The following is an 18,484-nucleotide window of genomic DNA, read 5'->3' as shown; positions in this document are numbered from 1 at the left end:
TGGCCCTATCTCTAACTTTGGATTGTCTCTGAGCTAGTATCACGGGTGTGTCATGATTGACAGACAGTCCTGGGGTGTCCGGCTGTAGAAGGTCGCAGCGTTTGGCTATACAAATTGCTCCCTCCCATTCTATTCTTCATGCTATGGTGTAATGGTATCCTATGTATCTTCTCTGTTTGGAGTTTATCCCTTTCCTTTTAGGACCCTGCGGATATCCTTACCTTTCTGCTGTTAATCATCCCTTCCCCTTGTGTCCTTAAATACCCACATTTCCCCTTGGTGTTTGCTGGTGATAGAGTTATATTCCTATATAGGTCTTGGATGCAAACAGTCGCTTGTATCCATCTCATCTGAAGAAACATTGTTGTTTGTGGCTTTACTTCTTCCAGAGTCATCCTGGAGATAGGTTGTTTGTTACTTTCCCCTGTGTGTGTTCCTTTTGTGTTCTTTAGGACCTAGTGGGGTTGACTAAGCGCTCAGCCCATCGGTTCCTTACCTAGAGCCAATTTCAGGGTCACCCAGGGTCAGGTATCCTGCTCAGCGAATAGGCGCGGAACCTATCTAGGGTGGTCAGGGGAGCCAGGGGGTAGTGGAAGATTTGGTCAGGGGTCACCATCTCCCTCTTCCCTAGACACAGTGTTTCCCTTCCCTGTCGCCATATGTGTGGTACTTCCCTATAGCTAGTGTGCTAATGGGTGGAGACAAGCTGCTCTGATGTCTCCCATACGCAGCACAGACGCACACGAGGATTCTGCTCTCCTGTCTCTATCTCCTGTCTCTATGTAGTAGTATATGTTCAAAAGCAGCATGTAGTAAGGTATACTGCAAAGCTGAGGAGGGTAGCTGTGAATTTTATCTGTGGGGTGAGCTAAAACACTGACTAGAAAGCAGCATGCAGGACGTTACATAGCAGTACTGAGCTGTGTAGCTGTTAATCTAGCACTGAGGTGAGATATAACGCTGTGTAGAAAGCAGCATGGAGGACATTATACAGCCGTACCAACCAGTGTATATGTGAACAGAGCTCTGGGATGAGATAAAACACTGACTAGAAAGCAGAATAGAGGACTTAATATAGCAGTACTGAGGAGTTTAAATATGAATTCAGCTCTATAGGGAGATAAAACACTGACTAGAAAACAGCACCGACGACACTACATAGCACTACTGAGCATTGTAGCTGATAATCTAGCACTTGGCTGAGACAATACACTAATTGGAAATGAAATCAATTACACTATGCTACAGATTTGAGCAGTGTAGCTGTGACTCATACATCTGGATGAGATAAAACACTGACTAGAAAACAGGATGGGAGGACATTACATAGCAGTACTGAGCTGTATAACTGTTAATCCACCACTAAGGTGTAATAAAACACTGACTAGAAAGCAGCATGGAGGACATATACAGTATTACCAAGCGATTTATCTATGAACCAAGCTCTGGAATGAGATAAAACACTGACTAGAAAGCAGAATAGAGAACTTCATATGGCAGTACTGAGCAGTTTAAATATGAATCCAGCTCTGTGGTGAGATAAAACACTGACTAGAAAACAGCATTGAGGAAACTACATAGCACTACTGAGCGTTGTAGCTGTTAATGTAGTACTTGGTTGAGATAATACACTAAATGGAAATCAGCATTAAGGACACTATACTACGGAACTGAGCAGTGTAGCTGTGAATCCAACACCTAGATGAGATAAAACACTGACTAGAAAACAGGATAGGAGGACATTATATAGCAGTACTGAGCTGTGTAGCTGTTAATCCAGCACTAAGGTGTAATAAAACACTGACTAGAAAGCAGCATGGAGAACATTTTACAGCATTAAAACGCAGTGTATCTTAGAACTGAGCTCTGGGATGAGATAACACACTGACTAGAAAGCAGGATGGGAGGACATTACATAGCAGTACTGAGCTGTATAACTGTTAATCCACCACTAAGGTGTAATAAAACACTGACTAGAAAGCAGCATGGAGAACATTTTACAGCATTACCAAGCAGTTTATCTATGAACCAAGCTCTGGAATGAGATAACACACTGACTAGAAAGCAGAATAGAGGACTTCATATGGCAGTACTGAGCAGTTTAAATATGAATCCAACTCTGTGGTGAGATAAAACACTGACTAGAACACAGCATTGAGGACACTACATAGCACTACTGAGCATTGTAGCTGTTAAATTAGCACTTGGTTGAGATAATATACTAAATGGAAATCAGCATCAAGGACACTATACTACAGGACTGAGCAGTGTAGCTGTGAATCCATCACCTGAGTGAGATAAAACACTGACTAGAAAACAGGATGGGAGGACATTACATTGCAGTACTGAGCAGTGTAGCTGTTAATCCAGCACTAAGGTGTAATAAAACACTGACTAGAAAGCAGCATGGAGAACATTTTACAGCATTACCAAGCAGTGTATCTTAGAACCGAGCTCTGGGATGAGATAACACACTGACTAGAAAGCAGAATAGAGAACTTCATATGGCAGTACTGAGCAATTTAAATATAAATCTAGCTCTGTAGTGAGATAAAACACTGACTAGAAAACAGCATTGAGGACACTACATAGCACTACTGAGCATTGTAGCTGTTAACCCAGCACTTAGTTGAGATAATACACTAAATGGAAATCAGCATCAAGGACACTATACTACGGAACTGAGCAGTGTAGCTGTGAATACAACACCTGGATGAGATAAAACACTGACTAGAAACAGGATGGGAGGACATTACATTGCAGTACTGAGCTGTGTAGCTGTTAATCCAGCACTAAGGTGTAATAAAACATTGACTAGAAAGCAGCATGGAGAACATGTTACAGCATTACCAAGCAGTGTATCTTAAAACCAAGCTCTGGGATGAGATAAAACACTGACTAGAAAGCAGAATAGAGAACTTTATATAGCAGTACCGATCAGTATAAATATAAATCCAGCTCTGTGGTGAGATAAAACACTGACTAGAACACAGCAACACAGCATTGAGGACACTACATAGCACTACTGAGCATTGTAGCTGTTAATCTAGCACTTGGTTGAGATAATACACTAAATGGAAATCAGCATCAAGGACACTATACTACAGGACTGAGCAGTGTAGCTGTGAATACAACACCTGGATGAGATAAAACACTGACTAGAAAACAGGATGGGAGGACATTACATTGCAGTACTGAGCTGTGTAGCTGTTAATCCAGCACTAAGGTGTAATAAAACATTGACTAGAAAGCAGCATGGAGGGCATTGTACAGCAATACCAAGCAGTGTATCTTAGAACCGAGCTCTGGGATGAGATAACACACTGACTAGAAAACAGAATAGAGAACGTCATATGGCAGTACTGAGGAGTTTAAATATGACCCAGCTCTGTTTTGAAATAAAACACTGACTAGAAAACAGCATTGAGGACAGTACATTGCACTACTGAGCATTGTAGCTGTTAATCCAGCACTTGGTTGAGATAATACACTTATTGGAAATCAGCATCAAAGAGACTATACTACAGGACTGTGTATAGCTGTGAATCCAGCACCTGGGTGAGATAAAACACTGACTAGAAAACAGGATGGAGGACATTATATATCAGTACTGAGCAGTGTAGCTGTAAATCCAGTTTTGCGATAAAATAAACACTTAAAGGGAACCTCTCACTATTTTTTCCCTTATGAGCTGCGGTCATCATCAGTGAACCCTTATATACAGCATTCCAGAATCCTGTATATATGAGCCCAGGTTGCTCTGTAGAACATAAAAAACACTTTTATGATACTTACCTAGGGGACGGTCCGGTCTGATGGGTGTCGCTGCTCTTGGTCCGGTGCCCCCCACATCTTGTGCGATCGCTGTCCTGCTGCCCAGCCCCTTGTAAATAACGCGTCCTGCGTCATCCACATAGAGGCCTCCATTGCGCTCCTGCGCATGCGCACTGTGATCTGCTGAGGGCAGATGAAAGCATTGCAGTGCGCGGCGTGCTTTGACCTTTCCTCATGCCTGCACATTAAGCTCCCCCTAGTGGTGGCTTCTGGTAGCCAGAATATTACTATACAATATATCTGTCTATCAACAAAAATATGGCTGTAAATGGATAGGATCATTCTCATATCTGACTCTAGGTAATATAAGGAGCAGAAGGGTTTATACACATATATAGGACAATAAGAAAGTCTCAGGACACGCACCACTTTACTGATGATGCTGGCGATATAGTGCAGGTCACTGCTGAAGGCAGAAGCGATGCGGCTGAAGAGCGACACAGACTGAGGCAGCGTGCGGCAGATCTCTCCTATACAAACAGCGTTATACACAGTCTATAGGAGCAGAAAAACGGAAGGGGAGACATAAGGAACATTTACCATCAGAATAAACATATAGACGCCAGCAACGGAAACAGATGTACCTTGTACAGGGACTGCCAGTCCGTCACCTTGGTGTTAGAGAGAGTCATGCGTTTTAGGATCAGCTGTGAAAGAAAAGAAAGCGGCTTATTAGTCCCAGTGTAAAGACATCAGATCCATCAGGCCCATAGAAGTGAACAGAGCAGTGTGGTCAGGCATGCGCACCCCAGCTACAATCACACGGGGGGGGTCTTCGGATCGGTGGGGTCATACATCCTGTGGAGAGGTGATAATGTTATTTAGTGGGGAGCCCCTTTAAAAACAAGCGGCTTATTAGTCCCAGTGTAAAGATATCCGATCCATCAGGCCCATAGACGTGAACAGAGCAGTGTGGTCAGGCATGCGCACCCCACTCCAATCACACGGGGGGGGGGGGGGGGTCTTCGGATCGGTGGGGTCATATATACTGTGGAGAGGTGATAATGTTAATAAGTGGGGAGCCCCTTTAAAAACAAGCGGCTTATTAGTCACAGTGTAAAGACATCCGATCCATCAGGCCCATAGACGTGAACAGAGCAATGTGGTCAGGCATGCGCACCCCCGCTCTAATCACACGGGGGGGGGGGTCTTCGGATCAGTGGGGTCATACATCCTATGGAGAGGTGATAATGTAATTTAGTGGGGAGCCCTTTTAAAAACTTTTAAACAATTTAATCTATATAAATAATGTATAGACGACCAAAGGGGGCAGTAATGTAAAGTGTTATCAGTATGTCTTGGTCACACTGGAGAGGGGTTATAAGCAGCGTGTGGAGGACCCGTCCTGTCCTGAATCACACAGACGACGCATGTGTAATACTTTGTTTCCCCTGCGGGGGTGCTGCAGGGAGCTTGGACACTTCCTGTAAGGTTCCTCCGGGGATCGCTGGGGATCACAGCAGATCGGCTTCTCGTGCTCAGCCTGATATAGGAAGGTTGCTGTCTCTGCGGAGGGTCCATACTCACAGGGATGTTCTTTATATTCCTGAGGCAGCCCTGAATGTTGCTGGTCGTCTCCTGATTGTGCGGTGCCATGAAGAACTCGATCACATCGAGGCGAGACGTCAGCTCCGCCTGGTTCCGTGTCGGCCGCATGAACAACAATCTGATGAGAGGGGAAAGACGTAATGGCTGATGGCGAATGATACAGGATAATTAGCTTAAATGTTGGCCAAAAAATGGCACGAAATCACAAAAAATGTATCAAAATGTTGTGATGGGGTCACTCATGTTACTTAGACAAGAGGAACACTTTCTCTTAAAAAAGTCCTGCAGGTTTATTTGACATGACGTAAACCTGTTTACACCAACATAACACAAAGCCTCTTCCGGCTTAAAGGAACAAACATATGGTTCTCAAGTCTGTTTTACTTGCGTTTCGCCCTCTCAGATTCGGAAACCCTTCTTAAGTATCGCAGTGGAGCTATGTCTGCCTACATACACTGACCCCGGTCAGGATAGCCGCCCCTCTCCAGAGGTACCTTCCGGAGGTATAGGAAACCTCCATACACTGACTTCAGTCAGACGAAGCAAACCCTCTCTTCTCTCAGAGGATCCCTTCTAGAGGTGTCACAACCTCTATACACAGTCCTGGTCAGATGAAGCGAATCCTCTCTTCTCTCAGAGGATCCCTTCTAGAGGCATCACAAACTCTATATACAGTCCTGGTCAGACAAAGTGAATCCTCTTTTCTCTCAGAGGATCCCTTCTAGAGGTGTCAAAACCTCTAAACATGGTCCTGGTCAGATGAAGCGAATCCTCTATTCTCTCAGAGGATCCCTTCTAGAGGTGCCACAACCTCTATATAGGGTCCTGGTCAGACAAAGCGAATCCTCTTTTCTCTCAGAGGATCCCTTCTAGAGATGTCACAACCTGTAAACATGGTCCTGGTCAGATGACGTGAATCCTCTTTTCTCTCAGAGGATCCCTTCTAGAGGTGTCGCAACCTGTAAACATGGTCCTGGTCAGATGACGTGAATCCTCTTTTCTCTCAGAGGATCCCTTCTAGAGGTGTCGCAACCTCTATACACAGTCCTGGTCAGATGAAGCGAATCCTCTCTTCTCTCAGAGGATCCCTTCTAGAGGTGTCGCAACCTCTATACACAGTCCTGGTCAGATGAAGCGAATCCTCTCTTCTCTCAGAGGAACCCTTCTAGAGGCTTCACAACCTCTATACACGGTCCTCGTCAGATGAAGCGAATCCTCTCTTCTCTTAGAGGATCCCTTCTAGAGGCATCACAACCTCTATATATGGTACTGGTGAGACAAAGCGAATCCTCTATTCCCTAAGAAGATTCCTTCTAGGGGCTTCACAACCTCTATACACGGTCCTGGTTAGAGCAATCACATCCTCCCTTCTCTCAGATTATTCCTTCCTGGAGATATCACGGTCTCCTCCACTCTGACCATGTGGTAAACAAACAGTCTCCATCTTAACAGATGAGACACACGCATGGGCAGCGGTATGTGGATAGCCAGAGCCACCCATCTCTCCACTCTCCAGCTATCCATAAAACCTGGCCCTGCTTCACCCTAACAAGATGGACAGACATCCAGGTTTACACCACTTATTTTACACCCAGCGGCCGCCATGTCAATGTATATATTAAGTATACTTCTCTAAAAACATATTTACCTTTCATTACAACCTCCAGGCTGGAATACATGTATATAATTTGTTTTCGCCAGACTAATATAAGACTAATATAGGACTAATATAAAAGTATTAGCGCCGCGCACATGTCTTCCTGCATAGACAAGCCTATTTTCTTAGACCATGCCCCTGTTTATCACAGAACACACCCCTTAAAGTAATGTGCAATGGGGCGGAAGAAGAACTAAGGAGCTGCGCAAGAGGTTTATATGGTGCCTGGCAGATTTGACAATTTCCCTTTTTTTCCTGGTCCGATGCGTAGGAGTTAGCAAATGTGTATTTTAGTTAAAAGACTCAAATAATGACTAGAAAGCCGCGAGAATAGCTGCATCTTACCTCAGCCTGATCTCTCCCCATTTACACTGGCACCGGTTAAGAAGACCTAAAATATGACAATAATCAGAGCATCAGAAAACCTACTCCCCCCGTAACCATACCCTTTATACTGTTGGGCGTTAAAAATTCCATCCACCTTTACAAGTTTTTTTTTTATTTTCTCAATGCACATTAAAAAAAAATAACGATTAGTTAAAAACAAAAAAATATATATTTTTTCTCATTGAATTATCCTCCAGCAACTGCAAAGTAATGATTTTGTCTCAAAAACACTACGCTGCAGTTGTGCTTCAATGTTCAGTTCATGCTCCTTTACAAGCTGCTTTGAACTGCTGCTCTACCAAGAGCCGTAAGCTCTAATCTCCTCTGGAACGTCCCCTGTCTTTGTACGGCTGTTTCATTATAATGTACAGATACTGTTGAGAGAAGGCAGCAATTATCCTCCAGCAACTGCAAAGTTATGATTTTGTCTCAAAAACACTATGCTGCAGTTGTGCATCAATGTTCAGTTCTTGCTCCTTTACAAGCTGCTCTGAACTGCTGCTCGGCCAAGATCCGTAAACTATAATCTCCTATGGAAATTGCCCTGTCTTTGTACGGCTGGGGATACAGAGAGGCTCAGACAGGGGAATTCTCGTATTCCTGACTGTTTCATTATAATGTACAGATACTGTTGAGAGAAGGCAGCAATTATCCTCCAGCAACTGCAAAATTATGATGTTATCTCAAAAACACTATGCTGCAGTTGTGCGTCAATGTTCAGTTCTTGCTCCTTTACAAGCTGCTCTGAACTGCTGCTCAGCCAAGATCCGTAAACTATAATCTCCTATGGAAATTCCCCTGTCTTTGTACGGCTGGGGATACAGCGATGCTCAGACAGGGGAATTCCCATACTCCTGACTGTTTCATTATAGTGTACAGATACTGTTGAGAGAAGGAAGCAAAATTAGGTAATGAAGCATATTACAAAAAGTGTTAACTTTTCATTGTCTGGTGGATAATGATATTTTTTTTAAGTTTTCTTTAAAGGTGTGGCACCAAGACGTCATAACTTGATGATAGTTGGGTCCCCCACAAATTCCAAAAATGGGACCTGTCTATACGGGTATTACAGTATGTGAAATAACAGATGGTGCATATATATAAGCTCTTGCGTATTACCAAACAGACTCAGTCCTTCTTTTCCCCCGGAGCACATCTTATATACAGATGGATGGGCCTCACTTTTGAATATATGCAAGACACTGAAAAATAAAAATTATTGCATACTGAGTATTCCAGCTGTACCATATAGTATCATAAATGAAAATTGTACAATATTATATAATTATATCATATATTATATTTCTACTGTGTTTCTGATAGACAGCTTCAAAATCTGTCTATTTCCAGCCACCACTAGGGGGAGCCCAGGAGCTTACTGCATACAGTGTAATTATTGAGTTCGGTGTATACACAGTATGCAGTGAGCTCCCTCTAGTGGTGATATTTTTTTTTACCTTGGTGTCTATGCAATAATTTTCAAACTTGGATAATGATTTTTAGTACTTACCTAAAAGTATCTTGGTCCATGTCCACTATGTCAGTCCTGGACACACAAGATAAACAGATATACATTACCAGTTTAATTAAATCACACTAAGGACAAGGATTCTTTTCCCAATCCAACAAATAAGTGGATTCCAGCCCCACACCATTATATATAAAGGTATATGGCATTTCTGTTGTGTCTGTTATTAAAAAATAATTTTGCATTGAAATCATTTATTATATTTATAACAATTATAGTAAAAGTTAGTATTTCAGATACAAAGCTCCATATCTCCCCGCAGCCACCACTAGAGGGAGCTTATGAGCTCAGTGCATACTGGTTATACATTGAACTCAATAATAAAGCTGTATGCAGTGAGCTCCCCCTAGTGGTGGCTGTAAGAAATCAGAACTAACTATAGTATTATGTGACTGTCTATTCAAAAGGATTAGGAGCCCTGAATGATTAAAACTAGAGCTGTGGCTGCTATAATACAAAAACGTATAGAAAATAATTCTGTATAGGCCCTACGTGTAAGGGTATACATTATATGTTATATATACAGGATATAACCGTGATTGATAATAAGTACATGTGCAACCTAGTAAAAGAAAACCGATTTCCGCATAGAGGGCACTGTTATATCTTGTTATACTACCCACATCATTGTCAGCATCACTAGTTATTACAGGAGTATGGAGTTTTCTGTAACTAATATCACATCATACATGACATATTTCTTGATACTTAGGATTGGGACCCCCACACTGCTGTCTTCCAATTCTATGCCAATCCTCCTCCGGTCGAGAAATTTCAGAAGCCCACCTAAAGCACAGACCTGAAATAAAAATGATCAAGCAATTCACATATGAAGGAAAGCACAAGAATATTTGTTTTCTAGGGGATCTGAATGTTTCTGCACCTGTACTGTGAAGAGAAGAACCCAGTGCAAACATATACCGCATGTGCAGCCAATTCAGCTGCACAGGAAACACTGAGACTCTGCTGTATATGTATCACATAGGAAAAACTGAGACTCTGCTGTTATACATCACATAGGAGACACTGAGACTGCTGTATATACATCACATAGGAGACACTGAGACTGCTCTATATACATCACATAGGAGACACAGACTCTGCTGTTATACGTCACATAGGAGATACTGAGACTCTGCTGTATATACATCACATAGGAGACACTGAGACTGCTGTATATACATCACATAGGAGACACAGACTCTGCTGTTATACATCACATAGGAAACACAGACTCTGCTGTTATACGTCACATAGGAGATACTGAGACTCTGCTGTTATACATCACATAGGAGACACTGAGACTCTGCTGTTATACATCACATAGGAGACACTGAGACTCTGCTGTTATACATCACATAGGAGACACTGAGACTGCTGTATATACATCACATAGGAGACACTGAGACTGCTGTATATACATCACATAGGAGACACAGACTCTGCTGTTATACGTCACATAGGAGATACTGAGACTCTGCTGTATATACATCACATAGGAGACACTGAGACTGCTGTATATACATCACATAGGAGACACAGACTCTGCTGTTATACATCACATAGGAAACACAGACTCTGCTGTTATACGTCACATAGGAGATACTGAGACTCTGCTGTATATACATCACATAGGAGACACTGAGACTGCTGTATATACATCACATAGGAGACACAGACTCTGCTGTTATACATCACATAGGAAACACAGACTCTGCTGTTATACGTCACATAGGAGATACTGAGACTCTGCTGTTATACATCACATAGGAAACATTGAGACTCTGCTGTATATGTATCACATAGGAGACACTGAGACTCTGCTGTTATACATCACATAGGAGACAGACTCTGCTGTATCAATATCACATAGGAGACACAGACTCTGCTGTTATACATCACATAGGAGACACAGACTCTGCTGTTATACATCACATAGGAGACACTGAGACTCTGCGGTTATACCTCACATAGGAAAACCATAGACGCTAAAACTCTGCTGTATATACGTCACATATGAGACACTGAGACTGCTGTTATACATCACATAGGAGACACAGACTCTGCTGTACATTCATCATATAGGAGATACTGGGACACGTATGTATACATCACATAAGAGGCACCAAGACTGTTGTATGTATATCACATAAGAGGCATTGAGACTGTTGTATATACATCACATAGGAGATACTGAGACTCTGCTGTAAATGCATGACATAGGAGACACTGAGACTCTACCGGGACATTTCTGCCGTGGAATTTCTGTACATGATTATGAAAGGTGTCATCTTACCCGAGCTTCTGTTAACAGCATTTATTTACTTTACAACAGGTAGCTGGACTATAGGAAGGCATAGACTGAAGATGTACATTGACTTCTATGGTAGAGCATAGTGGGTATGCTCCATGATCACTGCTGAGATCATTGTGCTGGAAGGAGGAGGAGGTGCGCTGTGACATCACATATTATGAATGCTAAATCATGTGTTATTTACTGTATATAAAAGGTGTTATTAGTCATTGTACAGGAGGAGATAAGTTATAACATCACCTATTGCGAATGGTGGATCCTGTGCTATCTGCTGTATGTAAAGGTGTTATCAGCCATTGTACATGAGGAGGAGGTAAGCTGTGCCATCACCTATTGCGAAAGGTCAGCTCTGTGTTACCTACTGTATATAGAAGTGTTATCAGTAATTGCACAGGAGGAGGAAGAGGTGAGCTGTGATATTACTTATTGTGAATGCTGAATCCTGTGTTATTCACTGTATATAGAGGTGATATCAGTCATTGTACAGAAGGGGGAGGAGGTGAGCTGTGTCATCACCTATGGCAAAGGGTCGGTCCTTTGTTATCTACTGTATATAGAGGTGTTATCAGTCATTGCACAGTAGGAGGAAGAGGTGAGCTGTGACATTACTTATTGTGAATGCTGAATCCTGTCTTATCTACTGTATATAGTAGTGATATCAGTCATTGTACAGGAGAAGGAGGTGAGCTGTGATATCAATTATTGTAAATGGTGGATCCTGTGTTATCTACTGCATATAGAGGTGATATCAGTCATTGTATAGGAAGGGGAGGAGGTGAGCTGTAATATCACCTTTTGTGAAAGGTGGATCCTGTGTTACTTACTGTATATAGAGGTGTTAGCAGACGTAATCCTGTCTGAGATTATAATGAGACTGCTGAAAAGTCGTCTGTACAGAAGTATGAGTCTAATATTTTGCCTAGTGACCAGTGTGAAAGTTTTCAGATGACACATTCCCTTTAAGGGGAAAAAGTACAAAGCGGTGAAACAATGCACATACTTTAGTCTATAGTTATGGGTGACTGGCTATAATACGGCTTCAGCTTTTGTGTGCCTATTACATCTTTCATGATCTACAACCTTCACCGGCTTTTCATAATCCACTAGTACATCTGCACAGTGCCTGGCACGTACCATAGCGGGGCATTAATAACTAGGTCAGCCAGCAATCTATGGCATTGATTTCATTTCTAATCCTGGCTTGTTAATAGCTTTTAGTCACTGATCCGCCCGGATCTGGTGGGATTCTCATATGCACATTAAGTAATAGATAAATGAAATCTATAAACTAAGGAGAATTGGAGACGAGAATGAACTGCAATGCACGCTCTCACCATCAGAGGGCAGTCAAAGGGTATGACGGAGGAGAGATGCAGAATCTTCTCCGGCTCTGTGAGGTTGGACGGCAGCATGGAGAAACGCCCCGACAGGACCCTCTGCTTACAGATGGGAAGGGCTGAAGAAAAACACAATTTTCGGAATTTTTCTTTTTTAATCAGAAAGTCTGCAGAAAACTTGTGTAATGATGGAATAGTGGTGCTGCTTCACACTGGGGGTATTTAATTTACCCCTTCCATAATGAGAACAGAAGAGGCAATAGACAATGGGGTGAAAGACAAAGGGGAGAAGGACAATGGAGACAAGGACAATGGAGACAAGGACAATGGAGACAATGACAATGGAGACAATGACAAGGGGGAGAAGGACAATGGAGACAAGGACAATGGAGACAAGGACAATGGAGACAATGACAAGGGGGAGGAAGACAAGGGGGAGGAGGACAAGGGGGAGAAGGACAAGGGGGAGAAGGACAAGGGGGAGATGGACAAGGGGGAGATGGACAAGGGGGAGGAGGACAAGGGGGAGGAAGACAAGGGGGAGATGGACAAGGGGGAGATGGACAAGGGGGAGATGGACAAGGGGGAGATGGACAAGGGGGAGATGGACAAGGGGGAGATGGAAAAGGGGGAGATGGAAAAGGGGGAGATGGAAAAGGGGGAGATGGAAAAGGGGGAGGAGGACAAGGGGGAGGAGGACAAGGGGGAGGAGGACAAGGGGGAGGAGGACAAGGGGGAGATGGACAAGGGGGAGGAGGACAAGGGGGAGGAGGACAAGGGGGAGGAGGACAAGGGGGAGAAGGACAAGGGGGAGAAGGACAAGGGGGAGAAGGACAAGGGGGAGATGGACAAGGGGGAGATGGACAAGGGGGAGGAGGACAAGGGGAAGAGGACAAGGGGAAGAAGGACAAAAGGGGAGGAGGACAAGGGGGAGGAGGACAAGGGGGAGATGGACAAGGGGGAGGAGGACAAGGGGGAGGAGGACAAGGGGGAGGAGGACAAGGGGGAGATGGACAAGGGGGGAGGAGGACAAGGGGGAGGAGGACAAGGGGGAGGAGGACAAGGGGGAGATGGACAAGGGGGGAGGAGGACAAGGGGGAGATGGACAAGGGGGAGGAGGACAAGGGGAAGAAGGACAAAAGGGGAGGAGGACAAGGGGAGGAGGACAAGGGGGAGGAGGACAAGGGGGAGGAGGACAAGGGGGAGGAAGACAAGGGGGAGAAGGACAAGGGGGAGAAGGACAAGGGGGAGATGGACAAGGGGGAGGAGGACAAGGGGGAGAAGGACAAGGGGGAGGAGGACAAGGGGGAGAAGGACAAGGGGGAGAAGGACAAGGGGGAGAAAGACAATGGGGAGAAAGACAATAGGGCGATATCCATGACTTAAAGACTTGATAGCCTATAAATGTTGTGAGAAAGTGTGAAATCACAGGCATATGGATCATAATTGACAACAGTCGGGACCATCCTCAATTTCCAGAAACAGAAACCCTGCCCAAAAGTAGGTCAATAACCCCTGACACAATCTTAGGGACATGTCTTAAACATCCTTATTCTACTATAGGTGATATTGGGAGATGGCTTTGAAAGAAAGTAACCGCTGCAGCCAATCAGTGAGGAATGATCAGCTGCAGTGGTATTATGATGTCCTCAGCCAATTGAGTGGCTCCCATGATGATAACATCTCTAGACGGGGAAGCATACAGACCACTGTGACTGATTACCAAAGTCCACCCGTGGGAATAGACATATCTCAGCCGTGAATCTTCCATCAGCTGCACCGTCTGGATTCGGCTCTAAAAAGAGAAAACGAGGCAGCAGCGTCAGCAGGCGTGATACATAGAAGAAATATAGGTAGCCAATGCTACAAGGGAAAGTAAACTACTACAGGAGCGGTGAACAAAACAGGAGATTTTATGTGTACGGGGTGTCCGGATGTTGGGAAAGTGAACGATTGGGCATGTTGGATTTTAACATGCCCACTCATTTTATTTCAGAGGAGATAGAGCATCAATGCCACTGTACTGAGTGAGGCTGAGCTGCAATACCAGACACAGCCCGTAGATAAGAGAGGGGAAAAAAAAGCCGCCATTTATTCTGATCTCAGAGCAATGACATGAGAAATATGTGGTAGGAAGCGATTATGGGAAGATGTTGATATTACTCAATGTCTGGAGGAAGTCGGAGAAATGCTGGTCTTGCTTTGCACTGGTCACGACACATTTCGGATGAAGTTCAGCTATCACTGGGGAAGAAAAGGAAAGAGATATTAGATAGATAGAGGGATAGATAGATAGATAGATAGAGGGATAGATAGATAGATAATAGATAGATAGAGGGATAGATAGAGGGATAGATAGATAGATAATAGATAGATAGAGGGATAGATAGATAGATAGATAGATAAATAGAGGGATAGATAGATAGATAGATAGATAGATAAATAGATAGAGGGATAGATAGATAGATAGATAGATAGATAGATAGATAGAGGGATAGATAGAGGGATAGATAGATAGATGGATAGATAGAGGGATAGATAGAGGGATAGATGGATAGATAGATAGATAGATAGATAGATAGATAGATAGATAGATAGATAGATGGATAGATAGAGGGATAGATAGAGGGATAGATAGAGGGATAGATAGATAGATGGATAGATAGAGGGATAGATAGAGGGATAGATAGAGGGATAGATAGAGGGATAGATAGATAGAGGGATAGATAGAGGGATAGATGGATAGATAGATAGATAGAGGGATAGATAGATAGATAGATAGATAGATAGAGGGATAGATAGAGGGATAGATAGATAGATGGATAGATAGAGGGATAGATAGATAGATAGATAGATAGATGGATAGATAGAGGGATAGAGGGATAGATAGATAGATAGATAGATAGATAGATAGATAGATAGATAGATAGATAGATAGATAGATAGATAGATAGATAGATAGATAGATAGAGGGATAGATAGATAGATAGATAGATAGATAGAGGGATAGATAGAGGGATAGATAGAGGGATAGATAGATAGATAGATAGATAGATAGATAGATAGATGGATAGATAGAGGGATAGAGGGATAGATAGATAGATAGAGGGATAGATAGATAGAGGTATAGATAGATAGATAGATAGATAGATGGATAGATAGAGGGCTAGATGGATAGATAGATAGAGACACAAATGACCAGCTACTCCGAATAGAATAAAGCAACTGTGAATAGGTGCAAGCTGCTATGACTACATGATACACAAACAAAAGAATACAGCAGCACTCTAAGTGCTAAGATATATGAAAACATATACAGTAGTATATGAAATTGAAACTGTACATGGAATATACTTAGAAAAATAAGGGTACTTAGCGCAAAAATTCACCAATTCATGTGAGCCCCTCCTCCATGGCAATATGACCTTTCTTTGATGGTTAAGACTAAGGGCCACGTTGGGCCAGAAACGCGTTACCTGTACCTGTCTTGTTTCAGTTTTTATTTTTTATCCACCTTCCTTCTTGTTTTTATACTTTTTGCATTGAATACAATATTAAAAAAATTACGGATTGGTGCTGGTACTATTTCTACTTTTGGATTTTCTTTGATGGGACCCTAACCTAATATAATGCCTCTCTCAGGCTAAAGACCTACAAATGTATGGGCAGATAGGATCCAACACTGATTAAAAACACCCTTGGGTTGATGTCGTAGTTGATGGGCTCACATGAATTGGCCAATTTATGAGCTAAGTACCTTTATTTTTCTAATTGTATTCCATATAGCATTAATGCAGTTTAAATTTCATATATTCTATGTTTGTATATATCTTAGTGCTTACAGAGTCCTGCTGTATTCTTTTGTTTCTGTATTAGATAGATAGATAGATAGATAGATAGATAGATAGATAGATGGATAGATGGATAGATGGATAGATAGATACAAAACCCCCAAAATCTGATCAGCACCTCTAAATAGAATAAAGCAACTGTGAACAGGTGCAAGCCGCTATGACTACATGATACACAAACAAAAGAATACAGCAGCACTCTAAGTGCTAAGACATATGCAAATGTCGCGGGCGGAGGAGGGGACGCTGCGCTCTCCCACTGCTCAGGTCCGGCTGCCGCTGCGTCCTCTGCTGCTCGGTGGCTCGAGCGATGGGCCGGATCCCGGGGACTCGAGCGGCGCTCCTCGCCCGTGAGTGAAAAGGGGATTGGTTTTGGGGATTAATTGTTGTCCGTGATGCCACCCACGGTTGTGGTGATTGTAGGGACACCACCGCTGCTCTGTATGGGGATCCCGGGAGAGGTGACAGGGAGCAGCAGAGTTGTTAGTTCTCCCCTCCGTGGGTAGGGGTTGGTTGTCCGGGGCCCAGTGATGGGGTGGAGGATGAGGGATGGCGGGCCGGTGCAGGGCTTGGTGGGGTGCAGGGACGCGGGGGCAGTGCTGTGCCTCACGGCACTGTGGTACTCACTCAGCCTGAGACAAGGACACAGTTCTCGGTAAAACACACGGCTGGAAAGACGGTTCCCACGGACGGCTGCAGTTGCTTTTCCCCAGTAGCTGACGGTGACGGTCCCTTTTCCTGCACCTAAGTCTATGTTGGTAGCGATGGGTTCCCACCGGTAACCCGCTCCCCGGCTTGGATATGGGCCGGAGGAGCCCCTCTTTGTCCGCAGGCGCTAGCCCTGAGAAACTGGTGCCTTGGCGGTGGCGGTGTCTCTCTCTAACGGTTGGACTGTTGCCTTCAATCGGGACTTGGTTGTTGGGAGACCAAGAGGTCCCCTTCACTGACGGATTTGGCAAATTCACGGCGACACCTAGCCTTGCCGGGATCCGAAAGGCCCCTGCCAATGGTGCTGGCTTCTCTTCGTATACCGCTCCGGTACCGCCGGGCCACCACCCGTCCACGGTCCTTTCGGCAACCTCCAAGCAGCCTCTGCTGCAGACAGTCACCGCCGTCTGCTGACCTTGCTGTCTCGGTCCGGGGCACACACCCAGACCAATTTCAGGCTTCCTCAAGTGTCACTTTCTCTTCCACCTTTACTCTTCTCTCTTGCTCCTCCAAACTCTAACTCTATCTTCAACTAACTCCCTGGTTTTCCCGCCTCCAGGACTGTGAACTCCTCGGTGGGCGGAGCCAACGGCCTGGCCCACCCCCTGGTGTGAACATCAGCCCCTGGAGGAAGGCAACAAGGATTTTTGTGTAGCTTTAGTGTACCTATCCGGGGTGTAGGGTGTGGTGGTGTCATGACCTGTGACCCCTGGCTTGCCCAGGGCATCACACAAACACAGAAAATATGAAATTTAAATTGCCTTAATGCTATATGGAATATACTTGTTAAAACAAAGGTTGACCAATTCATGTGAACCTATCAACCATGGCAAGGTGACCTTTTTTTGATGACCCTAAGGCGGGCTTTGCACGATGTGACATCGCAAGCCGATGCTTGCGATGGTGCACGCGATAGTCCCCGCCCCCATCACAGGTACGATATCTTGTGATAGCTGGCGTAGCGAAAATTATCGCTACGCCAGCTTCACATGCACTCACCTGCCCTGCGACCATCGCTCTGACCGGCGACCCGCCTCCATCCTAAGGGGGTGGGTCGTGCGGCGTCATAGCGACGTCACACGGCAGGCGGCCAATAGAAGCGGAGGGGCAGAGATGAGCGGGACGTAAACATCCCGCCCACCTCCTTCCTTCCGTATAGCCGCCGGCGACAGGTAAGGAGATGTTCCTCGCTCCTGCGGCTTTACACTCAGCAATGTGTGCTGTCGCAGGAACGAGGAACTACATCGTACCTGTCGCGGCAGCGTAGTTATGAAAAAGTCGAAGACCTGCACCGATGATACGATAACGACGCTTTTGTGC

At 44.3% G+C, this 18,484-nt stretch overlaps 1 protein-coding gene across 2 annotated transcripts in view; it reads right to left on the bottom strand.

Moving 5' to 3' along the window:
• MSH5 (mutS homolog 5) overlaps positions 1–18,484 on the bottom strand; it is a 72,711-nt gene that overhangs the window by 38,415 nt on the left and 15,812 nt on the right. For both annotated transcript variants that reach the window (XM_075323455.1, XM_075323456.1), the window contains exons 4-13: positions 14,769–14,849; positions 14,329–14,400; positions 12,603–12,724; positions 9,644–9,753; positions 8,937–8,972; positions 8,546–8,628; positions 7,385–7,430; positions 5,362–5,500; positions 4,419–4,481; positions 4,201–4,329 (exon numbers count right to left, since the gene is read on the bottom strand). In XM_075323455.1, the coding sequence (XP_075179570.1) occupies positions 4,201–4,329; positions 4,419–4,481; positions 5,362–5,500; positions 7,385–7,430; positions 8,546–8,628; positions 8,937–8,972; positions 9,644–9,753; positions 12,603–12,724; positions 14,329–14,400; positions 14,769–14,849 (881 nt within the window). The remainder of the gene's footprint in view (positions 1–4,200; positions 4,330–4,418; positions 4,482–5,361; positions 5,501–7,384; positions 7,431–8,545; positions 8,629–8,936; positions 8,973–9,643; positions 9,754–12,602; positions 12,725–14,328; positions 14,401–14,768; positions 14,850–18,484) is intronic.

The sequence above is a fragment of the Anomaloglossus baeobatrachus genome, chromosome 9 (genome assembly GCF_048569485.1).
Source record: "Anomaloglossus baeobatrachus isolate aAnoBae1 chromosome 9, aAnoBae1.hap1, whole genome shotgun sequence".
Taxonomy (NCBI): Eukaryota; Metazoa; Chordata; class Amphibia; order Anura; family Aromobatidae; genus Anomaloglossus; species Anomaloglossus baeobatrachus.
This window is presented reverse-complemented; position numbering and strand designations above follow the sequence as displayed.